We start from the raw sequence: 22,757 nt of genomic DNA on the forward strand, positions 1-22,757 counted from the left end.
TAAGAAGCAGGAAAATTATGGGGGGGGGGATGGAGAATGAAAGTGGGTTGTACAATAAGCATATTTTTCTGCTGAGTAGGAAAGGAGAATTCAGTGTAGACTGGCTAGAGTTCTTGGGCAATGTTGTGAGTAGCTGAAAAATAATTGCTGGTTTGAATATTAGACATGGGTTTCATTATTCATGAAGAGCAAAATGCAGATCTCAGCAATCATCTTACACTGATATTTCTGGAATCATTTAGCCTCCCAAGAGAGACTGGCACTTTTCTATCAGTTTGGACTCCTAAGGAAAAAAGGAAATAAGCACATCTGTGAGAGAGGGAAAAACAAACAAAAACATTTAAATAGCTCTGACCCCCATACAGAACATCTTTAAGGCTTCCCTATTTCATTCCTGAGATGGGCTCTGAGTGCCTGCTTCTCACTGTCTTAGAATTTCCCACAGGCCCAGTCCCTTAGCTTAAGGATTTAATTAACTGCAATGTTTCTCCCATTTTCAGGACCCCAGACCTATAATAAATAAAAATTTGCTGCCTCCTCACAAAAATAATATGGGATGATTTGCTGAAAGGCAAAAATGGACAATCAACATCAGCTTCTCACTGAATTTTAAAACTGCTCTAGGCTAATTTTGAGCTAAATCATCACATAGAACTCCACTGCTAAGATACACACACACACACACACACACACACACACACACACACAATAAATGGCTTACACTCCTAAGAGCCCTTAGGATCCTGTGGAAAATATTAGAAGTCTATTAATTTAGTCCTCCTTCCAGCCCTCAAACAGCACCACACCTGAATTATCTAGAGAGATTGGAATCTATTTATGCTTGTTTTTAAAAATACCTCTGGAGTTTAAGTATGGTCATTTCTTTGGTAAGCCATGACTTTTATATCAATCTTCGTAACAACTTTGCTATAAGCAACCTCAAGATTCTCATATTTAATCTTGTTCATTTTCTCTGAATCTAACAATATTGGGGAAACTCATATTTCTACATATCAGTCTTTCCTGACCTTACTTATTCCATAGTTTCTTATTTGTTATGATAACAAATGCTGGGGAAGGAGGGAAGAATTTTTTGGTAACGATAAGGAAGAAGGGAGGTGCTGGAAAAGATTACTATAATAATGAAGAATGCCCAGAATGAGATAAGAAGTGATGACAATTCCATATTTTGAGATAAGGCACAAGCAAGATTTTAAAATACAAAATTTGGACTTCTCTGATGGAATGTAGATAACAGAGAAAAGAAAGAGGAAACATCTTACCCTGAGACCAAATCAGCCATTCTTTGATTTCCCATAATGCTGGACACCTTGGGAGACAGCTAGCATGTCACCCTTCCTAAGACTTTGGAATAGACATTACCAGTTTATTTCTCCATATCCTTTGGGACATACTTTTAAATCCTTTTTCCAATCTGGAAACTCTTTGGACATAATTTGCCAATATACTTTTAAAATGTGTTGTCTCTCATCTTTTCCAAAATTACAATTCAATAACAGTAAAAATGTACAAAAATTTTTAAAGAATAAAGCCCTATCAATCCCACATCAATGTAAGAGACATTGGTGAAGTTCTGGGAAACCAAAGGAAAGCCTTTGGTATGATATTAACTGATATATCAAAGTGTAGAAATAGGAGCTCAGAATAGGAGCTCAGAATAGTGAAGAGGTGTACCAGCACTAGAAGACCAGAGAGCCATTGATTCTGAGCTCCTTTGGCTCTTGTCTGCTGCCTCACCTATTTTTTAAACTTCCTAAAGATTCCTGAAGCCACCACTGTCATTTCAATAAATTAATTTTTACTTAGGTTAGCTACAATTTGATCCTATTATTTACAACCAAAGAATCCCAACTGACATAGCATCAAAAATACTGTGCAAATATATGATAAAATAATATTTAAAAATATGAGGACCCAGAAACCTGGTCTTCCTTGTGACCATTTCAAAAAATGCATACAGCCCAGCCGGTGTGGCTCAATGGTTGAGCATTGACCTATGAACTCAGAGGTCACAGTTTGATTCCTGGTCAGGGCACTTGCCAGGGTTGTGGGCTTGGTCCCCAGTGGAGGGCGTGCAGGATACAGCCTATCAATGATTCTCTTTCATAATTGATTGCCGGAGTCCATTCGTTGTCTTTACTAGTTGAGTTTAGACAGAGACCCCCCCAAGAAAGGCTAGTAACTTTTGAAGTTCTGGTGAAGGTTAGAACTGTGAACTACCCAGTTAATTTGGGTGATAATGGTTGAAGCATCTCCACCTTAGTTCACTTGGTTCCTTGGGTGCTTATGTAGATCTTTGCTGATTGTTGTTGATCAGATACTCCTGGAGATCTGTTGATGAGTTAATCAGATACTCTGCCTATTCCTGAAAATTGTCTGCTGATGTGTGTCATTAAAACCTCCTTACCCTAAGGGCTACTCCAGATGAATAAAAGCTTGGTGAGACCTGAGCACAGCGGAGGAAGTCTTTCCGGACTTGCCCGCCTGGTCCCCCAGTATTGCAAAATTATCTCTTGTCTTTTCTATTTCATTTGTGTGCGGCTCCTCTTCCAGATATTGAACCCTGAACCACGCAGGACGTGGAAGGAATCACTCAGCAATTGATGTTTCTATCTCTCTCCCTCTCCCTGGTCCTCAGAAATCAATAAAAAAAATTTTTTTTAAAGAAAAAATAATACTTACAAAAGTAAACTTGACTAAACTTTAGAGATGATGCATAGTTACCTATAATAAACATTTTAGAAGTAATTCTAACAAATTTTAATTAACATAATATTTTTTTAGATAATTTCTATTATCTCCTTTAGTTTGGGAAGAAACACTAAAAGAAAATAGAAGCAGAAGAGGAGGGAAATGAAAAATATTTGGGCTCTTCAACTATTTGGTTGAAAATTACTATTAGGCAAAAAAGTGTAGGGAAAAGCAGACAAAAATCTTGCTGTCATGCTAATGATGAAATAGATGGAGCAAGCACAATTCATACTCAAGAGCAAGAAAACTTTCTTGGGAATGCCCAGGCACATGCCCTTCTGCAAAAGTGTTTATTTGTTGTTACTCAGGTAGAGACATGTTTTCTGAATACTTCACAAAAAAGTAAAGAGGCTTTAAAATAACTAAATAAGTTCTAGTATAGGTCATTATTTTCATTTTGTGTATCGGCTAGTCTGGGGGTCAGCAAATTTTTTTCTGTAAACAGCCAGATAGTAAATATGGAGGGTTTTGCAGTTACTATACAGTTTCTGATACAACTTAATTCTGCAACTACTCAATTCTATTATTGTAGACAGAAAGCAATGGTAGACATTACGTAAATAAATGGGCATGCCATGTCCCAATACAACTGTATTTACATAAACAGGAAGTGGAACCAATTTAGCCTGAGAGCTGTAATTTGCCTACTCTTTACTTGACTATAGATATATGACTTTTAATATAACACACATAATACAGCTGAATAGGTAGAAAAGGGCTACTGAAGGTAACTAGGCATTCATGAAAATTGCGACCTATAAAAGCGTTTTCATGGGCCATTGCTAAACTTAGCCCCAGTCCTAACCAGCCTCAGCTGGTTTTACAGTTTTGACTGTAAAGGCTGCTTTATTATGATTTTTCAGCTTTATCCTTGCATTTTTCTGCTTGGATACTATTAGCCACTGTATCCGAGTTTCTGCTGCTCAAGTCATGTCCCTGGAAGAGCAGTCCGTCCCAACTCCTCTCTATTAATTTACGTGAATATTCTGTCCCACCATGAAATTTAAGTCCCATAACTTTATCATCTTACGAAAAGTCATTTGCTTGTTAACTATATGCAATTACATTAATTACTGAAAACAGCCTCCTGGTAGGCAGTTCGGTGTGTGTGCACAGAGAGATACTCTGTTTTGGCATTTGTTCTTTCCTCTTTCTTTTCTCCAATTCCCTAACCTAGTGATCTGCCTACTGAGAAAATAAAATCTTTCCATTTCCTAGTTAAACCCCAAATTACATTTGGTGACTCTTGCTGATTGTGGCCTTGAAAATTTCTAGAACAAAACCATAGTTTGCTCAGACAGATCTTTAAACTATTATTTCTTTAAAATTTCTCTATATTTCCAAGGACACCATTTCTCTACAATTACCAAAGTCTTCAATTTACCTTCTTCTGCTCACTCCCAATCCTAAACAACCCCAGTGCATCTGGTGGCATGACCCCTGTATTCATCTCTAATCATGTCTAACACTCCTAGTTTCCTCAAATAAATATAAATATTAGCATATCCTAAGATATCCTAAACCCAATTACACCAGTCGATCTAGATCAGCCATTTTCAACCTGTGTGCTGCAGAATTTTTAAAACATTCAATACGTGACTAGTTAGTCAGGGACACTGACCTCTTTTCCCTTTCAGGGGTTCTCAACCTCTGGCCCCTTTAAATACAGTTCCTCATGTTGTGACACAAACATAAAATTATTTTTGTTGCTACTTCATAACTGTAATGTTGCTACTGTGATGAATCATAATGTAAATATCTGATATGCAGGATGGTCTTAGGCGAGCCCTGTGAAAGGGTCGTTCGACCGCCAAAGGGGTCGCGACCCACAGGTTGAGAACTGCTGATTATCAAATTAAAAAATGATAATAGCCAAAACAACAATGGCTGTTGATGTGAATACCCTGTCTCTTTTTTAAAAAAATATTTTTATTGATTTCAGAGAGGAAGGGAGAGGTAGAGAGAGAGAAACATAAATGATGAGAGAGAATCATTGCATGCCCCCTACTGGGGACTAAGCCCACAACCCAGGCATTAAACAGTGACCTCCGGCCTCAAAGGTCAATGCTCAATCACTGAGCCACTCTGATCAGGCATGAATGCCCTGTCTTGAACCGTAAATAGGTAAGTCATACAATAGAGGTGAATCTTATTGGTCATGTTGCATAATAAGGTTGTGTCTGAGTGGTTATTTCTTTGGACCAGAAATTCTTATATACAAGTATAGGCAACTGCTTTTTTAAAAAAGTCATGTTAGAGCAAAAAGGATTAGTAATTACTATTATTTTCTTGTAAATCAGTCAAAATTATACTGTTTTTGGTCACATAGGCAAAAAGTATATTTTTTTGATATGCTGCTGAATTTTAGTAATACTTTATATGTGCCATGAGATGAAAAAGGTTGAAAATTGCTGATCTAGACTGTGATTTTTTTCCTAATCCACTACAGATTGGAATGGAGAAAAGAGGGGTTTTTGTGTGTGTGTGTTTTTTTTTAAAAAACTTTGATAAGTCCTAAGAGTGCTAAGAGAATAGACAAGGAAACAGAAATACCTCTTCTTGGAAACATGTTTCACGTTTTTCTGCTTGGCAGCACATCTTCACCAGCTGAGTAAAATCCACAATAATTGGTTTGAACTGCATCTCTGTTGCATATGGTCTCTGTTTCACAAGGTTGCTGAGGAGCCTGAATCAGAAATGAGTTGCAAAAATAAAAGCACCTCTGATTTCTACAAGAATAAACTCAAAATAGAGTAAAGCTTTAAATGTAAGACTCAAAACCATAAAAGTCTTAGAAAAAAAACATAGGCAGTAAAATCTCTGACGTCTCTCTTAGCAATATTATTTCTGACATCTCCTCAGGCAAGAGGAAATAAACAAAATAAATAAATAAATAAATAAATAAATAATGGGACGATAATGAGCTGAAAAGTTTTGCACAACAAAGGAAAGCATAAAATAAAGAAAAGATAATCTACTAATTGAAAGAAAACATTTTTCAATGATACATCCAATAAGGATGTTAAAAATCCAAAATTTAGAAAACTCAGACAACCCAACACCAAAATAACAAACAATACAATTAAAAAGTAGACTTGACATTTTCCTAAAAAGGATATACAGATGACCAATAGATATATGAAAAGATGCTCAACATCACTAATCATCAGAGACATGCAAATTAAAATCGCAATGGGATATCACCTCACACTGGTCAGAATGACTATCATCAGTAAATCAACAAACAAGTATTGGTGAGGATGTAGAGAAAAAGGAACCCTGATACTCTGTTGGTGGGAATTCAAATTGGTGCAGCCACTGTGGAAAATAGTATGGAGTTTCCTCAAAAAAATTAAAAATGGAACTGCCTTATGACCCAGCAATTCCATTTCTGGGTATATTTCCAAAGAAATCCAAACCACTAATTTGAAAAAATATATGTATCTCTATGTTCATTACAGTATTATTTACAACAGTCAAGCTAGGATGCAACCCACATGCCCATCAGTAGACTCCATATAAAACAGTGATACATATATATAAGGGAATATTACTCAGTCATAAAAAAGAATGAAATCTTACCACTTATGACAGCATGAATTGACCTAGAGGGTATTATGTTAAGAGAAATAAGACAGAGAAAGGCAAATACCATATGATTTTATTTCTATGTGGAATCTAAAGAACAAAACAAACAAATAATATTGAAACACTCATAGACACAGAGAGCAGACTTGTGGTTGCCAGACGGGAGGGTTTTGGGAGACTAAGTGAAAGAGGTGAAGGGATTAAGAAGTACAAATTGTTAGCTTCAAACTAGCCATGGGGATGTAAAGTACAGCATAGGGAATATAGTCAATAATATTATAATAACTATGTATGGTGCCAGGTGGGTACTGGAAATATTGGGGGGAACACTTTGTAAATTAAATAATTATCTAACCACTATACCATACATCTGAAAGAAAAAAATGATACATGCTTTTAAACTAAAGAATTAGCTTAAGTATCCTATCTAATAATAGACAAACATGGTAATTAATTGTACCTCCAATATGCTTACCATTGGCTAATCAGGGCGATATGCAAATTAACTGCCAACCAAGATGGCGGCCGGCAGCCAGGCAGCTGAAGTGAACAGGAGGCTTGCTTGCTCCAGTGAAGGAGAAAGCCAAGGTTCTTCGCCTGCTGCTGCTGGGCTCTGAGATTGCACTCTAAGAAATAATGTTGCAATTATATAAGCTAAACAAACCCCATACTTTCAGCCAGCTGGGCCTCAGAGCTGGAGTTGCAACAGTGTTTCAATTATAGAAGCCAAACAAATCCAGATACCTGCTTTCAGCAGCCGAGGTCTCAGAGCTAGAGCTGAGCCTCAGAGCTAAAGCCGGCTCTCAGTTCCAGTGACAGCCATAGAAGGTAAATAAATCCCAGAATAAAAAAAAGCAAAAAAGGAAAGGTTGGGAGCTTCAGTCACCCGCCAGCCTGAAAACGGCCCTCAGCCCCTCACCCAGACTGGCCAGGCACCCAGTGAGGACCCCCATCCTGAAGGGTGTGTGACCAGCTGCAAACAGCCATCATCCCCTCATCCAGGCTGGCCAGGCACCCAAGCGGGACCTCCACCCTGATCCAGGACACCCTTCAGGGCAAACGAGCCAGCCCCGACCCATGCATCAGGCCTCTTTCCTATATAGTAAAAGGGTAATATGCCTCCCAGCACCGGGATCAGCGGAGCCGCAAGGCCTCCCGAGCCTGGGATCAGCAGAGCCGCGAGGCCTCACGCCCTGGGATCAGAGGAGCCACAAGGCCTCCCAGCACTGGGATCAGCGGAGGCATGAGGCCTCCGGGAGGTACAGTCAATTTGCATGTTTCTCCTTTATTAGATTAGATATTTTATTTTTAATTTTCAAAGCCATGAACTTGTTTTCAGTTTTTTATTTCTAGGGTATTAATCTTTTATTTTCATCAAATTTATGCACCATTGTATATACTGTCTTAAATCTTCCAGGGGCCAGGAGGCCTCGCAGCTCCGCTGATCCCAGTGCTGGGAGGCCTCGCGGCTCCGCTTGACACTGGGGCAGTGAGGCCTCGCTGCTCAGCTGATCCCAGTGCTAGGAGGCTCACTGCTCTGCTGTGCCTGATAGGAGAGAGCTCCCTAACCCCCTGATCGGCCCTGCTCTGTGTGTGACAGGGTGAGGCGCCCAACCCCCCCATGGGCTCTGCTCTGTGTGTGACGGGGTGGAGCGCAACCTCCCCATCGACCCTGCCCTGAGTGTGACAGGGGGGAATGTCCCAACCCCCTGATCGGCCCTGCTCTGTGCATGACAGCGGGGAGCTCCCCATCCCCTGATTGGCCCTGCTCTGTGCGTGACAGGGTACGGAGCCCCAACCCCCCTGATTGGCCCTGCTCTGTGCGTGACAGGCGGTGGTGCCACAACCTCCCCATCGACCCTGCCTTGAGTGTGACAGGGGGCGGCGCTCCAACCCCCCAATCGGCCCTGAGTGTGACTGGGGGTGGTATCGCAACCTCTGATCCGCCCTGCCCTGTGCATGACAGGAGGCAGCACCCCAACTCCCCAATCAGCCCTGCTCTGAGCCCGACCAGGGCTGCACCTAGGGATTGGGCCTGCCCTCTGCCACCTGGGAGCGGGCCTAAGCCAACAGATCGTTATCTCCCAAGGGGTCCCAGACTGTGAGAGGGCGCAAGTGGGGCTGAGGGACACCCCACTGCCAGTGCACAAATTTTTGTGCACCGGGCCTCTAGTAATTTATAAAATAATAAAGGAATCTATTTACTACAGAAAAAAATAAAATAAAATAAAGTCACAAGCCAAACATTCAAGAACTTCAATTTTCTATGGGCACTAAATAATTAAAATGCCTTATTGTCTTTAAAAAAAGGAGAAGAAGAAGGCAGAGGTCTGGGAATGAGACTCAGAGCAGGGGTATCAGGATGTCATGCTAGCTCTCTTCAGCATTACAGATATAAGGCCGCCATTTCTATAGCTGGAACTCTGTGCCACATGGAAGCTAGACCCCACAAATAACTATGTCACATACTTGTCATAAACTTGCAGTTGACTTACCTCTCCTGCCCTTTTCAGCCCTTCCCCACTATGATCAATTTCTCTCAATCTGACTGTTTTTATTTAAAAATATTTCCTTTAATCCTTTCTATTCTTTTAGTTTAAAAATGTTTAATTTACCTTTTTAATATATTACTAGAAGCCCGGTACACAAAAGTTCCTCAGCCCATCCCTGCACCCTCTCGCAGTCCGGGAGCCCCCACTCCTTACTGCCTGCCTGCTTATTGCTCCTTACTGCTAGGCTCACTGCTTTTTGTGCTGCCTCAAAGGCAGTAGAGGCTCCTGCCACTGCGTCTGTGCTTGCCAGCCATGAGCCTGGTTTCTAGCTAAGCAGCGCTCCCCCTGTGGGAGTGCACTGACCACCAGGGGGCAGCTCCTGCATTGAGCGTCTTCCCCCTGGTGGTCAGTGTGTGTCATAGCAACCAGTCGTTTAGCCTTTTATTATATAGGACTAGAGGCCGAGTGCACAAAAACTTGTGCACTCGGGGAGGGAGGGGTCCTCAGCCCAGCCTGTGCCCTCTCGCAGTCTGGGACCCCTAGGAGGATGACCACCTGCTGGCTTAGGCCCACTCCCTGGGGAATTGGGCCTAAGCTGGCAGTCAGACATCCCTCTGGCATCCCAGGAGCCCTCGGGGGATGTCCACTTGCCAGCAGGGAGCAGGCCTAAGCTGCAGTCAGACATCCTTAGAGCTGCTGAGGAGGTGGGAGAGGCTCCCACCACCACTGCTGTACTGGCAGCCATAAGCCTGGCTTGTGGCTGAGCAGAGCTCCCCCTGTGGGAGCGCACTGACCACCAGGGGGCAGCTCCTGCATTTAGCGTCTGCCCCCTGGTGGTCAGTGTGTGTCATAGTGACCAGTCATTCCCAGTCGTTCTGCTGTTAGGGTCAATTTGCATATTGCTCTTTTATTATATAGGATAGAGGCCTGGTGCATGGGTGGGGGCCAGCTGGTTTGCCCTGAGGGGTGTCCCGGATTAGGGTGGGGGTCCCGCTGGGGTGCCTGGCCATCCTGGGTGAGTTGCTGAGGGCTGTTTTCAGGCTGGCCACAACCCCTTCAGGGTAGGGGTTGCCCCTGGGGTGTCTGGCCAGCCTGAGGGAGGGGCTGGGGGCCATTTTCAGGCTGTACACAGCCCCTTCAGTGTGGTGGTCTTCATTGGGGTGCCTGGCCAGTCTGGGTGAGGGGCTGATGGCTGTTTGCAGGCTGGCCAAGACCCCCAGCAGGGACCCTCATCCCATGAGGATGTGGCCATCCTGATGAGGGGCTGATGGCTGTTTTCAGTCTGGCCATGGCCCCTAGCCACCCAAGCTTCCAGTGGAGGCTGGCTGGAAGCAGGTATCTGGGGTTTATTTATCTTCTATAATTGAAACTGTGTTGCCTTTTGCGGAGGCGACAGCCAGCCAGGGCCGGCTGGAAGCTTGGCTTCCTCCATCGCCGGGGCAACCAAGCCTCCTAATTGCTCCAGCTCCGTGGCTGCCAGCCGCCATCTTGGTTGGGTTAATTTGCCTATAGTCGCTCTGATTGGCTGGTGGGCGTGGCTTTGGGGCATAGCGGAGGTGCAGTCATTTGCATGTTTCCCTTTTATTAGATTAGACATTTTATTTTTAATTTTCAATGCCATGAACCTGTTTTTAGTTTTTCTTTCTAAGGTATTAATCTTTTATTTTCATCAAATTTATGCACCATTTTATATACTGTCTTAAATCTTCACATTTCAACTCAATAGTTTTCATAATTGGACTTGAAATTCTTTTTCACCTATTCCTTTTTATTTTCTCAATCTTAGTCCATGACTTCAACTTCTACTTTCCCTTTATTATCCTGCTGAATATTTTATTTTCCCTCCATGAGCCCCTTCCCTTGTTTTTTGTTTGTCCGTTCGTTTGTTGTAGTGTGTGTGTGTGTGTGTGTGTGTGTGTGTATGAATTTATGCTTTGATGACCAGCCAGAATTATATAAGGGTGAGACCATGGAGAGAGCCCTTGACACTATACTGGGAAGTGGGAGGGTTTTTTCCAGCCTGGGCTTTGACTCCCAATGTGGATCTACCCAAGATGGTTCAGAAATGCCTATAATAACTGTCTTGGTGTTAATTATACAGAGAACACAATGAATTCCCTGGAATAAGGATGTTTCCTAATACTTCACACTTCTTAACTAGCCCTTATATGAAGAGTTCCATGTTTTACAAATAATAACCAGTACTATAACCCTTTGGTTAGGGCACACTCATAGCTAGATGTTGGCAGTTAAGCACATATTCTTTGACCCAGACTGCTTGGGTGCAAATTCGAGCTCAGCAACCTAGCTACCTGTTGCAGGACCTCAGTCAGGTCTTACTTTCACCACCTCAGTTTCCTCATAATTAAAATGAAGTCACAACATCACGTAGCTCATACATTTTGTGGTAAGAATTTAGTGAGATGACATACATAAAGTGGTGCCTATTTATGCCCAGAGAATTTCCTCAAGAGAAAGCAAAGCCTGCACTCTAGAACTAAAATAGACTTCTTTCTCCTCATATTTCTACATCAAGTTTGGGTTAAAGAAAGAATGGTTAATTCAATGTTACAATGTACTTTGGGTGCTTATTAGAAAGTTTGAAAGTCTAGTTTGTGATCAGGTCGCCTTGGGAAATGAAGAAAGGACTTCAAAGGTCAGCTGGCTACTGAATTGCAAGTACTGTGATAAAACAGAACACGTGACAACCTTGTGCTTGCTGATCCTGAGAAGGTGTTCATTCCCAAGGCAACATAGCCTCACTTGGCAAGTTGACATTGTTGGACTAATAATATTTATATCTTGTACAAGCAAGACTTAAAATAAATAAATGAATTACAAATAAACTACCACTTCGAATGCTCTTGGGGGAGGAAGAGCAAGGAGGACCAGGGGCATGTGAGAAGGGCAGGAAGTATGGTGGGCACTGTATGGGAACTGCCCCACTGTCAGGGTTCGGAGGACTTTCAATGCATCCTGCTGACTCAGAGAAACCAGAATTTCACCCTTTGGCTTTTCCTAGAACAGTCACCTTTTATTGAAGCCAAATAGGCTTTCAATATCACATCCATCCACAGCAGAATTCATTCTAAGGGAGAATGCCTGGACCATGAGGATATCTTGGCTCTAGGCTTAAGTGTGGGGTGGGGTAAAGAGATGGATGATTGATGCCACTAAGATATTTCTTTATCTGAAGCAGCAAAGAAATAGCCCCTTTTCTAAGGCCTGATCATAAGTGTTCCATTCCATCTACCCATGTGTATGGGATAGGGAGAATTTGGGGAAACGTCAGTCACTTGTGAGCTCTTAATCACCATGCTTTTGATAGCCAGGGGCAAGAGCAGCTGCCCTAGGTTTGTGTGTGCTGCTTGTGCTATTTCTAAGGCTAAGCTGGTCATGCCTCAGCCACCTTAGTCACAGTCAGAAGTCTAAGTAAGTCTCCCAGATTATCTGTCATCATACTGATGCTTCTACATCCCTACTCTGACCCATCTCCTACTCTTATGGCCCTCTCTAAGTCATCTTCTGTCTCCTTTGTAACTTTAGGCTTTCTCATTTAAAAACCTCTCTATATCCACAGCCCCTTTCCTTAACTTCTCTTTCTTGCTCTATAGGAAAACATGGCTCCCCGGAGGAAACAGCTTCCCTAAGCCTCTAAAAAGAAGGCTATTTTTACTTGAACTCCACTTACTTACCACCTAGTTTTCTTTTACTACTCCCAACACATCCCTCCTACAATGTCTTTTAAAAGCCATAGTTCTTCTAAGTATATGTTATCAATTTATAATATCCCCCATCCCTATCTATTCCTGTAACACATAAGAAGCTTAGTCATGCCACCTAATTTTTGATGGCCTCAGACCCAATAAATTGCCTCACTTTCCATCATATCTTGACATTCATCATTGTCTGTAATTTCAACAACTACATTAATAATTCACATGAGACTGATTAAAAAAATGGACCCAATTGTCTATATTTCTCTGTATCCACGCCCTTTCCAACTCTGCTTATCAAGAAGTAAAGTCTATTTCTATATCCTTTTAATTTGGTCCTACAGAATCTTAGTAGATTCTATGGCCCAGATGATGATAAGTTAGAACAAGCTAAATAGATTAGTGCAGGACTTCTCTAACTTCCATTGTTAATGGAAAGTATACATTTCTGAGAAGAGCAAGGATCAACCTTATTTGATCATGGAACCCTATTTTTATGTACTTCTATGTCAATATTTTCTGATTAATAGACTTCAATCTCATTTTCTGATCAAGTTTGGGCAGCACCCATGATAGTCACAATTGCAGAATTGCATAATATTCTCAATCCTACTTAATCTCCTAACATAATATTTAGCAGCTCCATTCATTATGTAGCACTTAATATCTGCACCTGGTTCTCTATACCTGCTCCTTTGTTGGCAGTAATGAACAAATTCAACAAAAATTCTTACTTTTGCTTTTCAATTTGGATTTCCTCCTTTTGAGCTCTGCATAAGTCCCCTTTAAGGCTGATGATTTGGTCACAGGATAAAAGTGGAGAAATATAGGTTCCATCAATGTGCAGATCATCAAAGCATAGCTTTCTGAAGGCATAGGAATCATCACAACAGTGACCCACACCAGCATTGATAGGCTGTGTCTCATGTCTTCTGCATAAAGCTCCAAGAATTAGCTTAGCCTTTCCCAGAATAGAAGTAAAATAAGAGCGATTAGGTTGTTATTTTCTTACCCACAGAAAACAAGGTTATATTTAAGTATTCTTACACTCGAGAGCCTTGATTTCACTGTTTTGGGGAAAGGAAGAGTCAGGCGCAGCCTAGTTCTTAGACTTGGCTTCCCTTGTCCTATCATCCTCAACTTGAGTTCACCCTATGAATCTCTATATATCTGGCTGCTCATCTCTTTTTTTAAAAAATATATTTTATTGATTTTTTACAGAGAGGAAGGGAGAGAGATAGAGAGTTAGAAACATCGATGAGAGAGAAACATCGATCAGCTGCCTCCTGCACATCTCCTACTGGGGATGTGTCCGCAACCCAGGTACATGCCCTTGACCGGAATCGAACCTGGGACCTTTCAGTCTGCAAGCCAATGCTCTATCCACTGAGCCAAACCAGTTTTGGCTCTGTCTTTTATTATATCCTTTAATCAACTGATAAACATAAAGGACAGAATTATGAGGCTCTATGGATAGGTCATAGATGTATCCTGACATGAGATTGCTTGCTGAGGGTTAGAGATTAGAACTTCAAGAACAGGTAAACATGAAGTCACGGATGTGCTTACCGCGTCCTCCATGCAGACAAACTGCTGTTCATCACTTAGAGGGCAACATTTGGTGGTGGCAGCCGCCATGTTCTTTGTGAACATAACCAACTCTTGAGCAGGTAGTTGTGGGGCTTTCTTAGTATAATGGACCAGGAGCCTGAAAGAATAAGTTCCTCTTACAATGACTGTGTGCCTAGAATGACGATGTCTACAGAGTTTTCCTCAATATCTGATATTGTCTCTGATTGAGGTTGAATATGGCATTAAACTGGGTTTAATTCTATCCTTTTAGTCCTTGTTCCAATAGCCCAGTGGCTTATTCAATATACCTGGCATTCTCTTCCAACCTCACACACTGTAATGTTAACCATGTTGCTTAGAGAAGGGTTCTTCAAAGAAACACTGCCACTTTGGGAGTTTTCTCTCTTGCTTTCATGTGACCTTATTTATGTGGAAGATTAGTACTATGCCCCTAATTACACCGGTATTCAGTAAAATCCTATTTTTCTGTTTCTGTTTACTGGGAAGATTTAGCTTTATACATTTTTTCCTCTCAATATGTAACATTTGGAAAAATATCAATCTCTTTCATGTACAATGTGGAGACATGTGAATATCCATAACAGTTTTCAACTTGTTTCTGTTAAAACTGTATCTTTAGGAATATAATTTGAATAACTTGGTCTTGTCAGACTCTGAAGACTTCAGTAATTATTGTCTTCAGGGAAAAATAACCTACAAAAATTTTGCTCCACACTAATCTATCTTTTTTTACTTATCAAGGATAACTGTGATAGCTAATTTGGATTGCTTCAAAATCAGATGTGAACAGGTTCCAAAATAAGCATATGCATAGACCATTCAAGCTGTTATTGGTTGTCTACAATGTGAAAGAGTAGGTACTACAGCAATGATCAGAAAACAATCACTAGGGATCACTCTCTAGTCGGGAGAGAGACAAATACACTTGGCGGAGTGAGAGGAGTACAGAGTGCTGTAGGTGCGCATAGAATGTAAGTGCACAGGGAAATTGGACAGGCCTGGAGGAAATGACATGTGAGCTGAGATCTGACAATAACTAAAAATGAGCTGGGTTGAGGGGAATGAAAGTGGGAGGACCTTTTGGGAGTCATTGAATCTGATTTTTTTCCCCCCTTGATTGGGGGGTAGCTGTAGAAAGGAGAGGAAAGATAGGTTAGTAACAGAATTAGCTTTACAATGTTTTTAACATAATCATGGTTATTGTATAAAGAATGGATTGGAGGTGGGCACATGGCAATGTGAGTGAAGAAAAAATCTGAAGGTCATTCCAGTCATTTAGGTGAGAGATGGTGGTAGCCTGAACTAGGAGAGTGGTGGTGGGAATTAAGAGATATAAAGAGAGATTTTAAAGAGAAAGACTCTACAGGCTTGGATTTGAGAACAAAAAAATCAGAGACAATTCTTGCATTTATATTATAATGGAGTTGGGGGCTGGATTTAGCTATAATATTCAATAAACCAGTCAACCTAATCCAGTGGTTCTCAAATTGTGGCTTCTGGACCAGCTGTATCAGCACTCCTAGGAAATTGGTAGAAGCCCAAACTTCCAGGTCCCATCCCAGACTTAGGAATCAGAAACTCTTGGGGTGGGGCTGTATTTAACAAGTCCTCTAGGCAATTCTAAAGTTTGAGAACCAGAGATCTAATCCTTAAAGTAGACATTAACAGTTGAACACAACATAAAAGAAAAGTAATAAGCCACATATTCTCTCTGAAACAAGAACAATTTTTTCTGGATCCATTATTCTGGACATTTAATTTAAAATCAATAATACTATGGGACACTATGTCGAACTGAACTTTGCCTCAATAATCCTTTTCTAAATAGACTATTGCAGTGTGATTCTAAAGACTCCTAAAAATTTGCTTTTGCTTTTTAATGTATTAATCTTTGAAATACAGTGGGATTTACCAGTCTCTCCGCACATAAGAAGTTGCGTGTGTTCTCTCTGGCAATTAACTAAGGTATCCATTCATCTGTACTCTCAGTGGTGACAATACTAAATTTGCCATATGGACCTGATTTGAAATGGACACAGGGACCCTACATTAGATCTCTGTTGTAGCTTTGACTCAAAATTGCAGGCAAAGCCCTAAGCTAAATGTCCAGATGTGTGGGAGGGAGCCTCTGTGAGATTGCAGAAAGGCATCCAGGGCCTGCTTGGCTCCTTAACCTCTGGACATTGACTGAAATCTGGAATCTGGAAACGTTATATGGACATCTATCTTATCAAGACAAAGATAGCTAGGTTAATTCTGAACTGATGTTGTCCCTTAGCCTCTGAGATTTTAAGGTTGGCTAGACTCTTTGAAACTCTCAGCATCAGGAGTTAGGAAAAGCTCACTAAACAAGTATAAATCTGGACAATATCTTACAAGCATACCTGTCATGGAAGTTACTATCTCCTAATTTCTCACGTAAATCACAATGATTTTTAACATGCTCGTGGCTTTCATGAACCACTCGTTGGAACATCTCTTTCTGAAAAATAAAGATAATCAGTATTTATCTATCATTATAACAATGAATCTCAGGTAAGATTGCAAAACCATCTTCTATAAGAATTTAATGTAGCTGTTTTCCTAAACCCAGTGCTTTATTTACTTACTGAGTTAACAAATCATGAAAAACACATTTTGCTAAAACAGGAATTGCCATGTACTTAGTGGGGAAAAAGTGGGACAGTGAAATTAATATTCAGTTTTCCATGATAAAAACTCATTGTGATTAAATAGTATATTTTACAAGTATATGGCAAATCATTCATCAAACCAAAAAGAGATTATTAACGGTAGTTTATAGATCTAAGTTTAATTGGTCAGTGTGTGTGTGTGTGTTTACTGGTTATTTTTAATAATACTGTCTTTTTACATAAACAGCAAATATAGAGAAAAATATATAGAGATAAAGAAATATGGACATGTATTAAGAAGTGGTGGTGTAATAAAAACATGCAGCCTTGAATATAGTAAAATACTGCAGAAATCCACATTAAATCAATCAAAGGGAATTCTCAGCGATTACTGTAAATTCAATTTTTGACCACACAAATTAATTCTGGTGGGAAGATACACATGACCCTGCAGGCTGAATACTTTGGTAGGAGCACCAAACCAAGTCCCCCTGATCCTGATAGGCAGTGTTTGTTGTAGGGAAATGTTGCCAGACATGTAAACTGTTTGCCTGGATTTAAGCCTCAGCCCTGTCCTTACTGCCTGTATGGCATTGGGCAAGTCATTTGAATCCTCTGAAATTCAATGCTCTCATCTATAAAATGTTGTTAGCAATTTAGCATTACCTGATACCAAGCCTTTATGAGGACCAAATAGAACACTGGGTATAAATTTGCTGTGTTAACTCTAAACATCCATGTTTCCTTAGGTGTTATTACCATAGTAATTATTGTGGAGGTCTGCTGGTGATGCCATCAGAGGGTGCTAACCTATAGGAGACTAAATCACTTTCATTTATCCTTCTCTCTGTGAACAGGAGGATGCTAAGTGGACCTGCTCATGCCCAGACAGGTCAAGAGATTCCCTTCACCCTCCACTCTCACCCCCACCCCACACTCTATAAATACATGTATGTAAGCCATTGGTTAGAACAAAAGCCTGTTTCCTGTTTCCTGATAACCCCCCAAAAAACCAATCGAACAATCAGATTTGTAATCACCTGTATTTTTCATGTCAAACGCATAACAGGAGCTGCTGCCTATGAACAATATGATTTCTGGACAGAAATAGGAACAGTTTCCAGGCCTGCTTGGTAGAAATAGTCGACCTTCCCAACAGGCTGTGCTGTCATGCTACCTGCTATGGTGCCAGACATTCACTTTAAACAGGAGATTACGTAGCGAAGCTTCCAGGACTTACAGAATCTATAAGACAGTGACTTGCACAGAGAGTCACTGTGGTATGATGATGTGGCCTTTGGTTTAGATGACAGTGATAGTCCATATGTAGTGAAATTAGCCAGAACATGTATAATCATCTTACGAAAGTATGGCACTACTACCAGAACTGTATTTTTTCCTGTGCTTGTAATCACTTATGAGTAACAGGTTGAACAATAAAAAGGCATTTACCCCATGGCTATAGCATTCCAGAGGATTTTCTAATTTACAGCATTTTTCCAATAACTTTTGATACACTGAGTCCACTCTTAAAATCACTGGAACTGCCAACTCTGGATGTCTTCTTGAATATTCATAAAGAAACCTGTATCCATATGAAACATATTTGAAAGTAAACAGTAAAATTCAAAGGCTATGAGTTTTCTCTGTAAAGCCAATTATAATTCTGAAATTTATTCAATATTTAACTGACCTTAAGACATTTAGAAACCTTAGGAGGCTGGCAGGTAATTTTATTGACTACATTTTGAGGTAAGGAAACCAAATCAATAAAATATATTGTGTTTTTTAAGTCACACAGTAGCCAAGCCGGGATGGCTCAGTAGTTGACTGTCAACCCATGAACCAAGAGGTCACTAGTTCAATTCCCAGTCAGGGCACATGCCTGTGTCGCAGGTTCAATTTCCAGTAGGGGGTGTGCAGGAGACAGCCAATAGGTGTTTCTCTCTCATCAATGTTTCTATCTCTATATCCATCTCCCGTCCTCTCTCTCTAAAATCAATAAAGACAATAATAAATAAATACTTTTTCAAATAAAGTCACACGCTAATGAGTGGCAGATCCAGAACTTAAACCTAAAATATTGTAATTAGCTGATAGTTCATGGCTCAGAATCTCTAGTTACTTTCATTAAAAATTAATTTTAAGTACTTGGGTGAGAACACATTTTTCTCAATGATTGTTGAGGCTAGATTTTATAAGTATTACAATTCTTTTGAAAGAAGTGCTGGCTGGCTAAATATTAAATCACCATCTTTCCTTCTTTTCCATATAAACTTTCAAGCATGAGTAGTTCATGCATAATCTACCCATTCTTCTGGGTTACAAGGAAGGAAATTTGGAGTCTAGGACATATACAAAGGAATCATAGAATTGCAGGAGGTATCTTAGAAGTCATCTTATCCAACCACCTCAGTTTACTGTCGGAACACAAGAGTCTGGAGAAATTTCATGGCTTGACCTACATGCCAAATGGCAAAGCTGGACTGGAAATCAAGTCTCCCAACTCATAGTCTAATGTGAAAACCACTAAAAAGCTAGGCCTAAGAACTTCTTCAGTACCAGATGCAAGTTTAGGAATAAGTAGGTTCAGGAAGGGACACTTACTTTTTAAGCCAATATCCAATATATATTTTGAAATATAGCTATGGACTTTCTACAAATCCAAATAATATTTCATAAAGTGACCTTGGAAATATTTTAACCATACAATAAATATTGAAGTCAGTTTGTCTTATGCACAAATTAATATGCACTTCTTAATGGATACCAGAGATATTAATACTCCATCCATATCTCTAATCTTTAAATGGCACACTATGGTTTTGGGTGTAAGTATTAATTAAAATAGAAGAGCTGACCTAGTTGGTTTGTCTTAGTGGATAGAGCATTGGACGAGGACTGAAGTGTCCCTGATTCAAATCCAATCAAAGGCACATGCTCATGTTGTGGGCTCAATCCCCAGTAGGAGGTAGCCAATCCATGATTCTCTCTCATCATTGATGTTTCTATCTCTCTCTCCCTCTCCCTTCCTCTCTGAAATCAGTAAGAAATAGATTTTAAAAATAATAATTAATATAAAATAGAAGAGCTGACCAGGTATATCATTCTGAAGCTCTTACTTAGAGGACGCTAAGTCCATTAGAGCAAACATTTGACCTCCGCTGCATTTTTTAAAAAGTTCCTGTATTAGTTTTCAACATTTAAAAATTAAGAAACTCCAAGAATCTCTCAAAATGCAGTAGACCTAACCACCCAAATCCTGCATTCCAATATGGTAACATGTGCCTAGAGTTATGTAGTAGCTGCCAACTTTGGACTCCACAAAACATCTCCTGCTGGTCACAGTTCCCATTTAGTTGCTCATTCACATCATTGGCTAACCGCTGTCATCATTTAAGTTTACAACTTTATATACTATTTTAAATAATCTATAAATATAATATTCCATCATTAATATTTTATAAAAAAATTGTATTACTCTTGTAGAAAATCATCCTGCTTGTCAGTGAATTGTTTGCATACAAATCGATCTTCTGTAAACCTGCTGAGTGGCAGGGATGAGAGATGAGGTTTATTGTCATTTTCAGAGTTGATAATGCATTCCCCTCTGAATGGCACTGGCAATGCACAGCATGGAGTGATCTTTCTGGATAGGAGAGCCTGTTTAGAGCAGGTATAGTTCATAAGCTGGCTCTAAAACAGAAAAGGGAGCAGTTGTTTTTGATGACTTCATTCTAACTTATTCATTAATTAATTAATTTATTGTTATTAATAGAACACAAGAGAAAAAGCTTCTCATCTTATACAGTGGGGTCTTGACTTACGAGTTTAATTTGTTCTGTCATAGAGCTCATAAATCAAATTACTCATATGTCAAATCAAAAGTGAACAAGTGAGACATGTGATGCTGGGCTGATGTTGTGGCGTTCATTGTGATGTTCGCTGCGCCAACTAGCAGTGGGGTATCTGAAGCTGGCTCATAACCCGAATTTTAGCTCGCAACTCAAAGCAAAAAACTGGCCGAGAGACAGCTCTTATCTCGAAAAACTCGTTAGTCGGGACACTCGTAAGTCAAGGCCCCACTGTATTGCTCTATCCTTGGCAAACTGAAAGACCAAAAAAGTCATTTGTAGTGACTCATTCTAATTAGAAAAGCTTCTCTATTTGACCTTATTCAAGTGTCACAATCTCTTAAATAGACCATAGTATTGTTTCCATGTTTAGGTCAACAAAATACAAATGAAGAGTTTTATTGTCTTGCTATTGTTGCTATTGTTGTAAGATCTCAATTTAGGAGACATTTGTCTCTGTCATTTAATATATATCCTATATAATAAAAGGCTAATATGCAAATCAACAGAATGGCAGAAAGACCGGTCACTATGATGTGCCCTGACCACCAGGGGGCAGATGCTCAATGCAGGAGCTTCCACCTAGTGGTCAGTATGCTCCCACAGCTGGGCTCATGGCTGGTGAGCACAGCAGTGGTGCCATGAGCCTCTCCCACCTCCACGGCACCACTAAGGATGTCCAACTGACGACTTAGGCCAGCTGTGGGCAAACTACGGCCCGTGGGCTGGATCCGGCCCATTTGAAATGAATAAAACTAAAAAAAAAAAGACCGTACCCTTTAAGGTAATGATGTTTACTTTGAATTTATATTAGTTCACACAAACACTCCATCCATGCTTTTGTTCCGGCCCTCCGGTCCAGTTTAAGAACCCATTGTGGCCCTCAAGTCAAAAAGTTTGCCCACCCCTGACTTAGGCCCACTCGAGGAGTGGGCCTAAGTCGTCAGTCGGACATTCCCCAAGGGCTCCCGGACTGTGAGAGGGCACAAGCTAGGCTCAGGGACTCCCCCCTCCCCCGAGTGCATGCATTTCATGCACCGGGCCTCTAGTATTACAATAATATTATTATTACGTATACTTACATACATTTACCTATCCATACATATGTACATACAAATAACGGTGTGTGTGTGCATGAATAAGCTAGTCTCTACACTTAAGCGACTCGCAATCTAGTTGGAGGGTCAAATAATTAAACAATAATAATGCATTATAACAGAAGTTGTAAAAAAAGGTATATATATGATACTTCGGAAGAAAAAAGCAATTTGTAGTGTGAAGATCTTGAATAATTTGAATCTTAAAGGACATATAGAAGTTAGTTGGAAACAAAAGAAGAGGAAAAGCATTCTAGAATTGTTCATCTTTATATGTAAAGAATATTTGAGGTAAGAGAAAACGGTCACACTGGTTTCTATCTTCATTCCTGCTCATTTCACTGACAAGTTCTTTCAAACCTTCACAGAAAGGTAAGTCTCAATACTATTTATGTCAAAAAATTCAAAAGGAAAAAAAAAATTCTAATTCATTATTTAGAAGTTAGCATAACTAAATACCAAGATCTGATAAATGATAATTACTTTTACAGATTCATTATATACTACTATCACCTTTAAGCAATACAAGGGTTTTAAATTAACTAATTGGGGTGATATTGGTTAATAACATGATACAAATTTCAAGTGCACAATTCTATGATACATCATTGCAATGTATGTTCATCACCCAAAGTCTACCACCATATAGTTGACCCCCTTTAACCTCTTCATCCTCCCCCAATCTTCTTCCCCTATGTTAAGAATTATAAGTATTTTAAAGGCCAGAGTGAGTTTTGAGAAGACAGAGGATCCTACCCTGCCAAATACACATGCTACTGCATTTCCTTCACAACAGGTCTGATGAAGATTTTTAATATCAGCAGCCAGTTTGGCAATTTCAGAAAAGTTAGCTTTAGGTTGTTTTTTAGTCAACAGAACCAATTCCCTGAAAAAAAAAAAAAAAGTACATTTTAAACAACATTGTGAATTTGGTTATTTCTAAAGTTAGTTCTAATTCATTGAGTAACCAAAAGGATAGAAACACATTGTAAATGTAGGGTGAAGAGAATAT

At 40.1% G+C, this 22,757-nt stretch overlaps 1 protein-coding gene across 1 annotated transcript in view; it reads right to left on the minus strand.

Annotated features, from left to right (window-relative positions):
* Positions 1-238: 238 nt before the first annotated feature.
* Positions 239-22,757, minus strand: part of LOC308535217 (alpha-fetoprotein-like) — a gene marked incomplete at both ends in the record, with an annotated part of 35,131 nt that continues 12,612 nt past the window's right edge. The window contains 8 exons of the mRNA XM_081114008.1: positions 239-283; positions 5,326-5,458; positions 13,303-13,529; positions 14,138-14,276; positions 16,546-16,643; positions 18,247-18,379; positions 20,276-20,490; positions 22,502-22,631. Of these exons, the coding sequence (XP_080970134.1) occupies positions 239-283; positions 5,326-5,458; positions 13,303-13,529; positions 14,138-14,276; positions 16,546-16,643; positions 18,247-18,379; positions 20,276-20,490; positions 22,502-22,631 (1,120 nt within the window). The remainder of the gene's footprint in view (positions 284-5,325; positions 5,459-13,302; positions 13,530-14,137; positions 14,277-16,545; positions 16,644-18,246; positions 18,380-20,275; positions 20,491-22,501; positions 22,632-22,757) is intronic.

The sequence above is a fragment of the Myotis nattereri genome (genome assembly GCF_964212035.1).
Source record: "Myotis nattereri genome assembly, chromosome: 1".
Classification (NCBI taxonomy): Eukaryota; Metazoa; Chordata; class Mammalia; order Chiroptera; family Vespertilionidae; genus Myotis; species Myotis nattereri.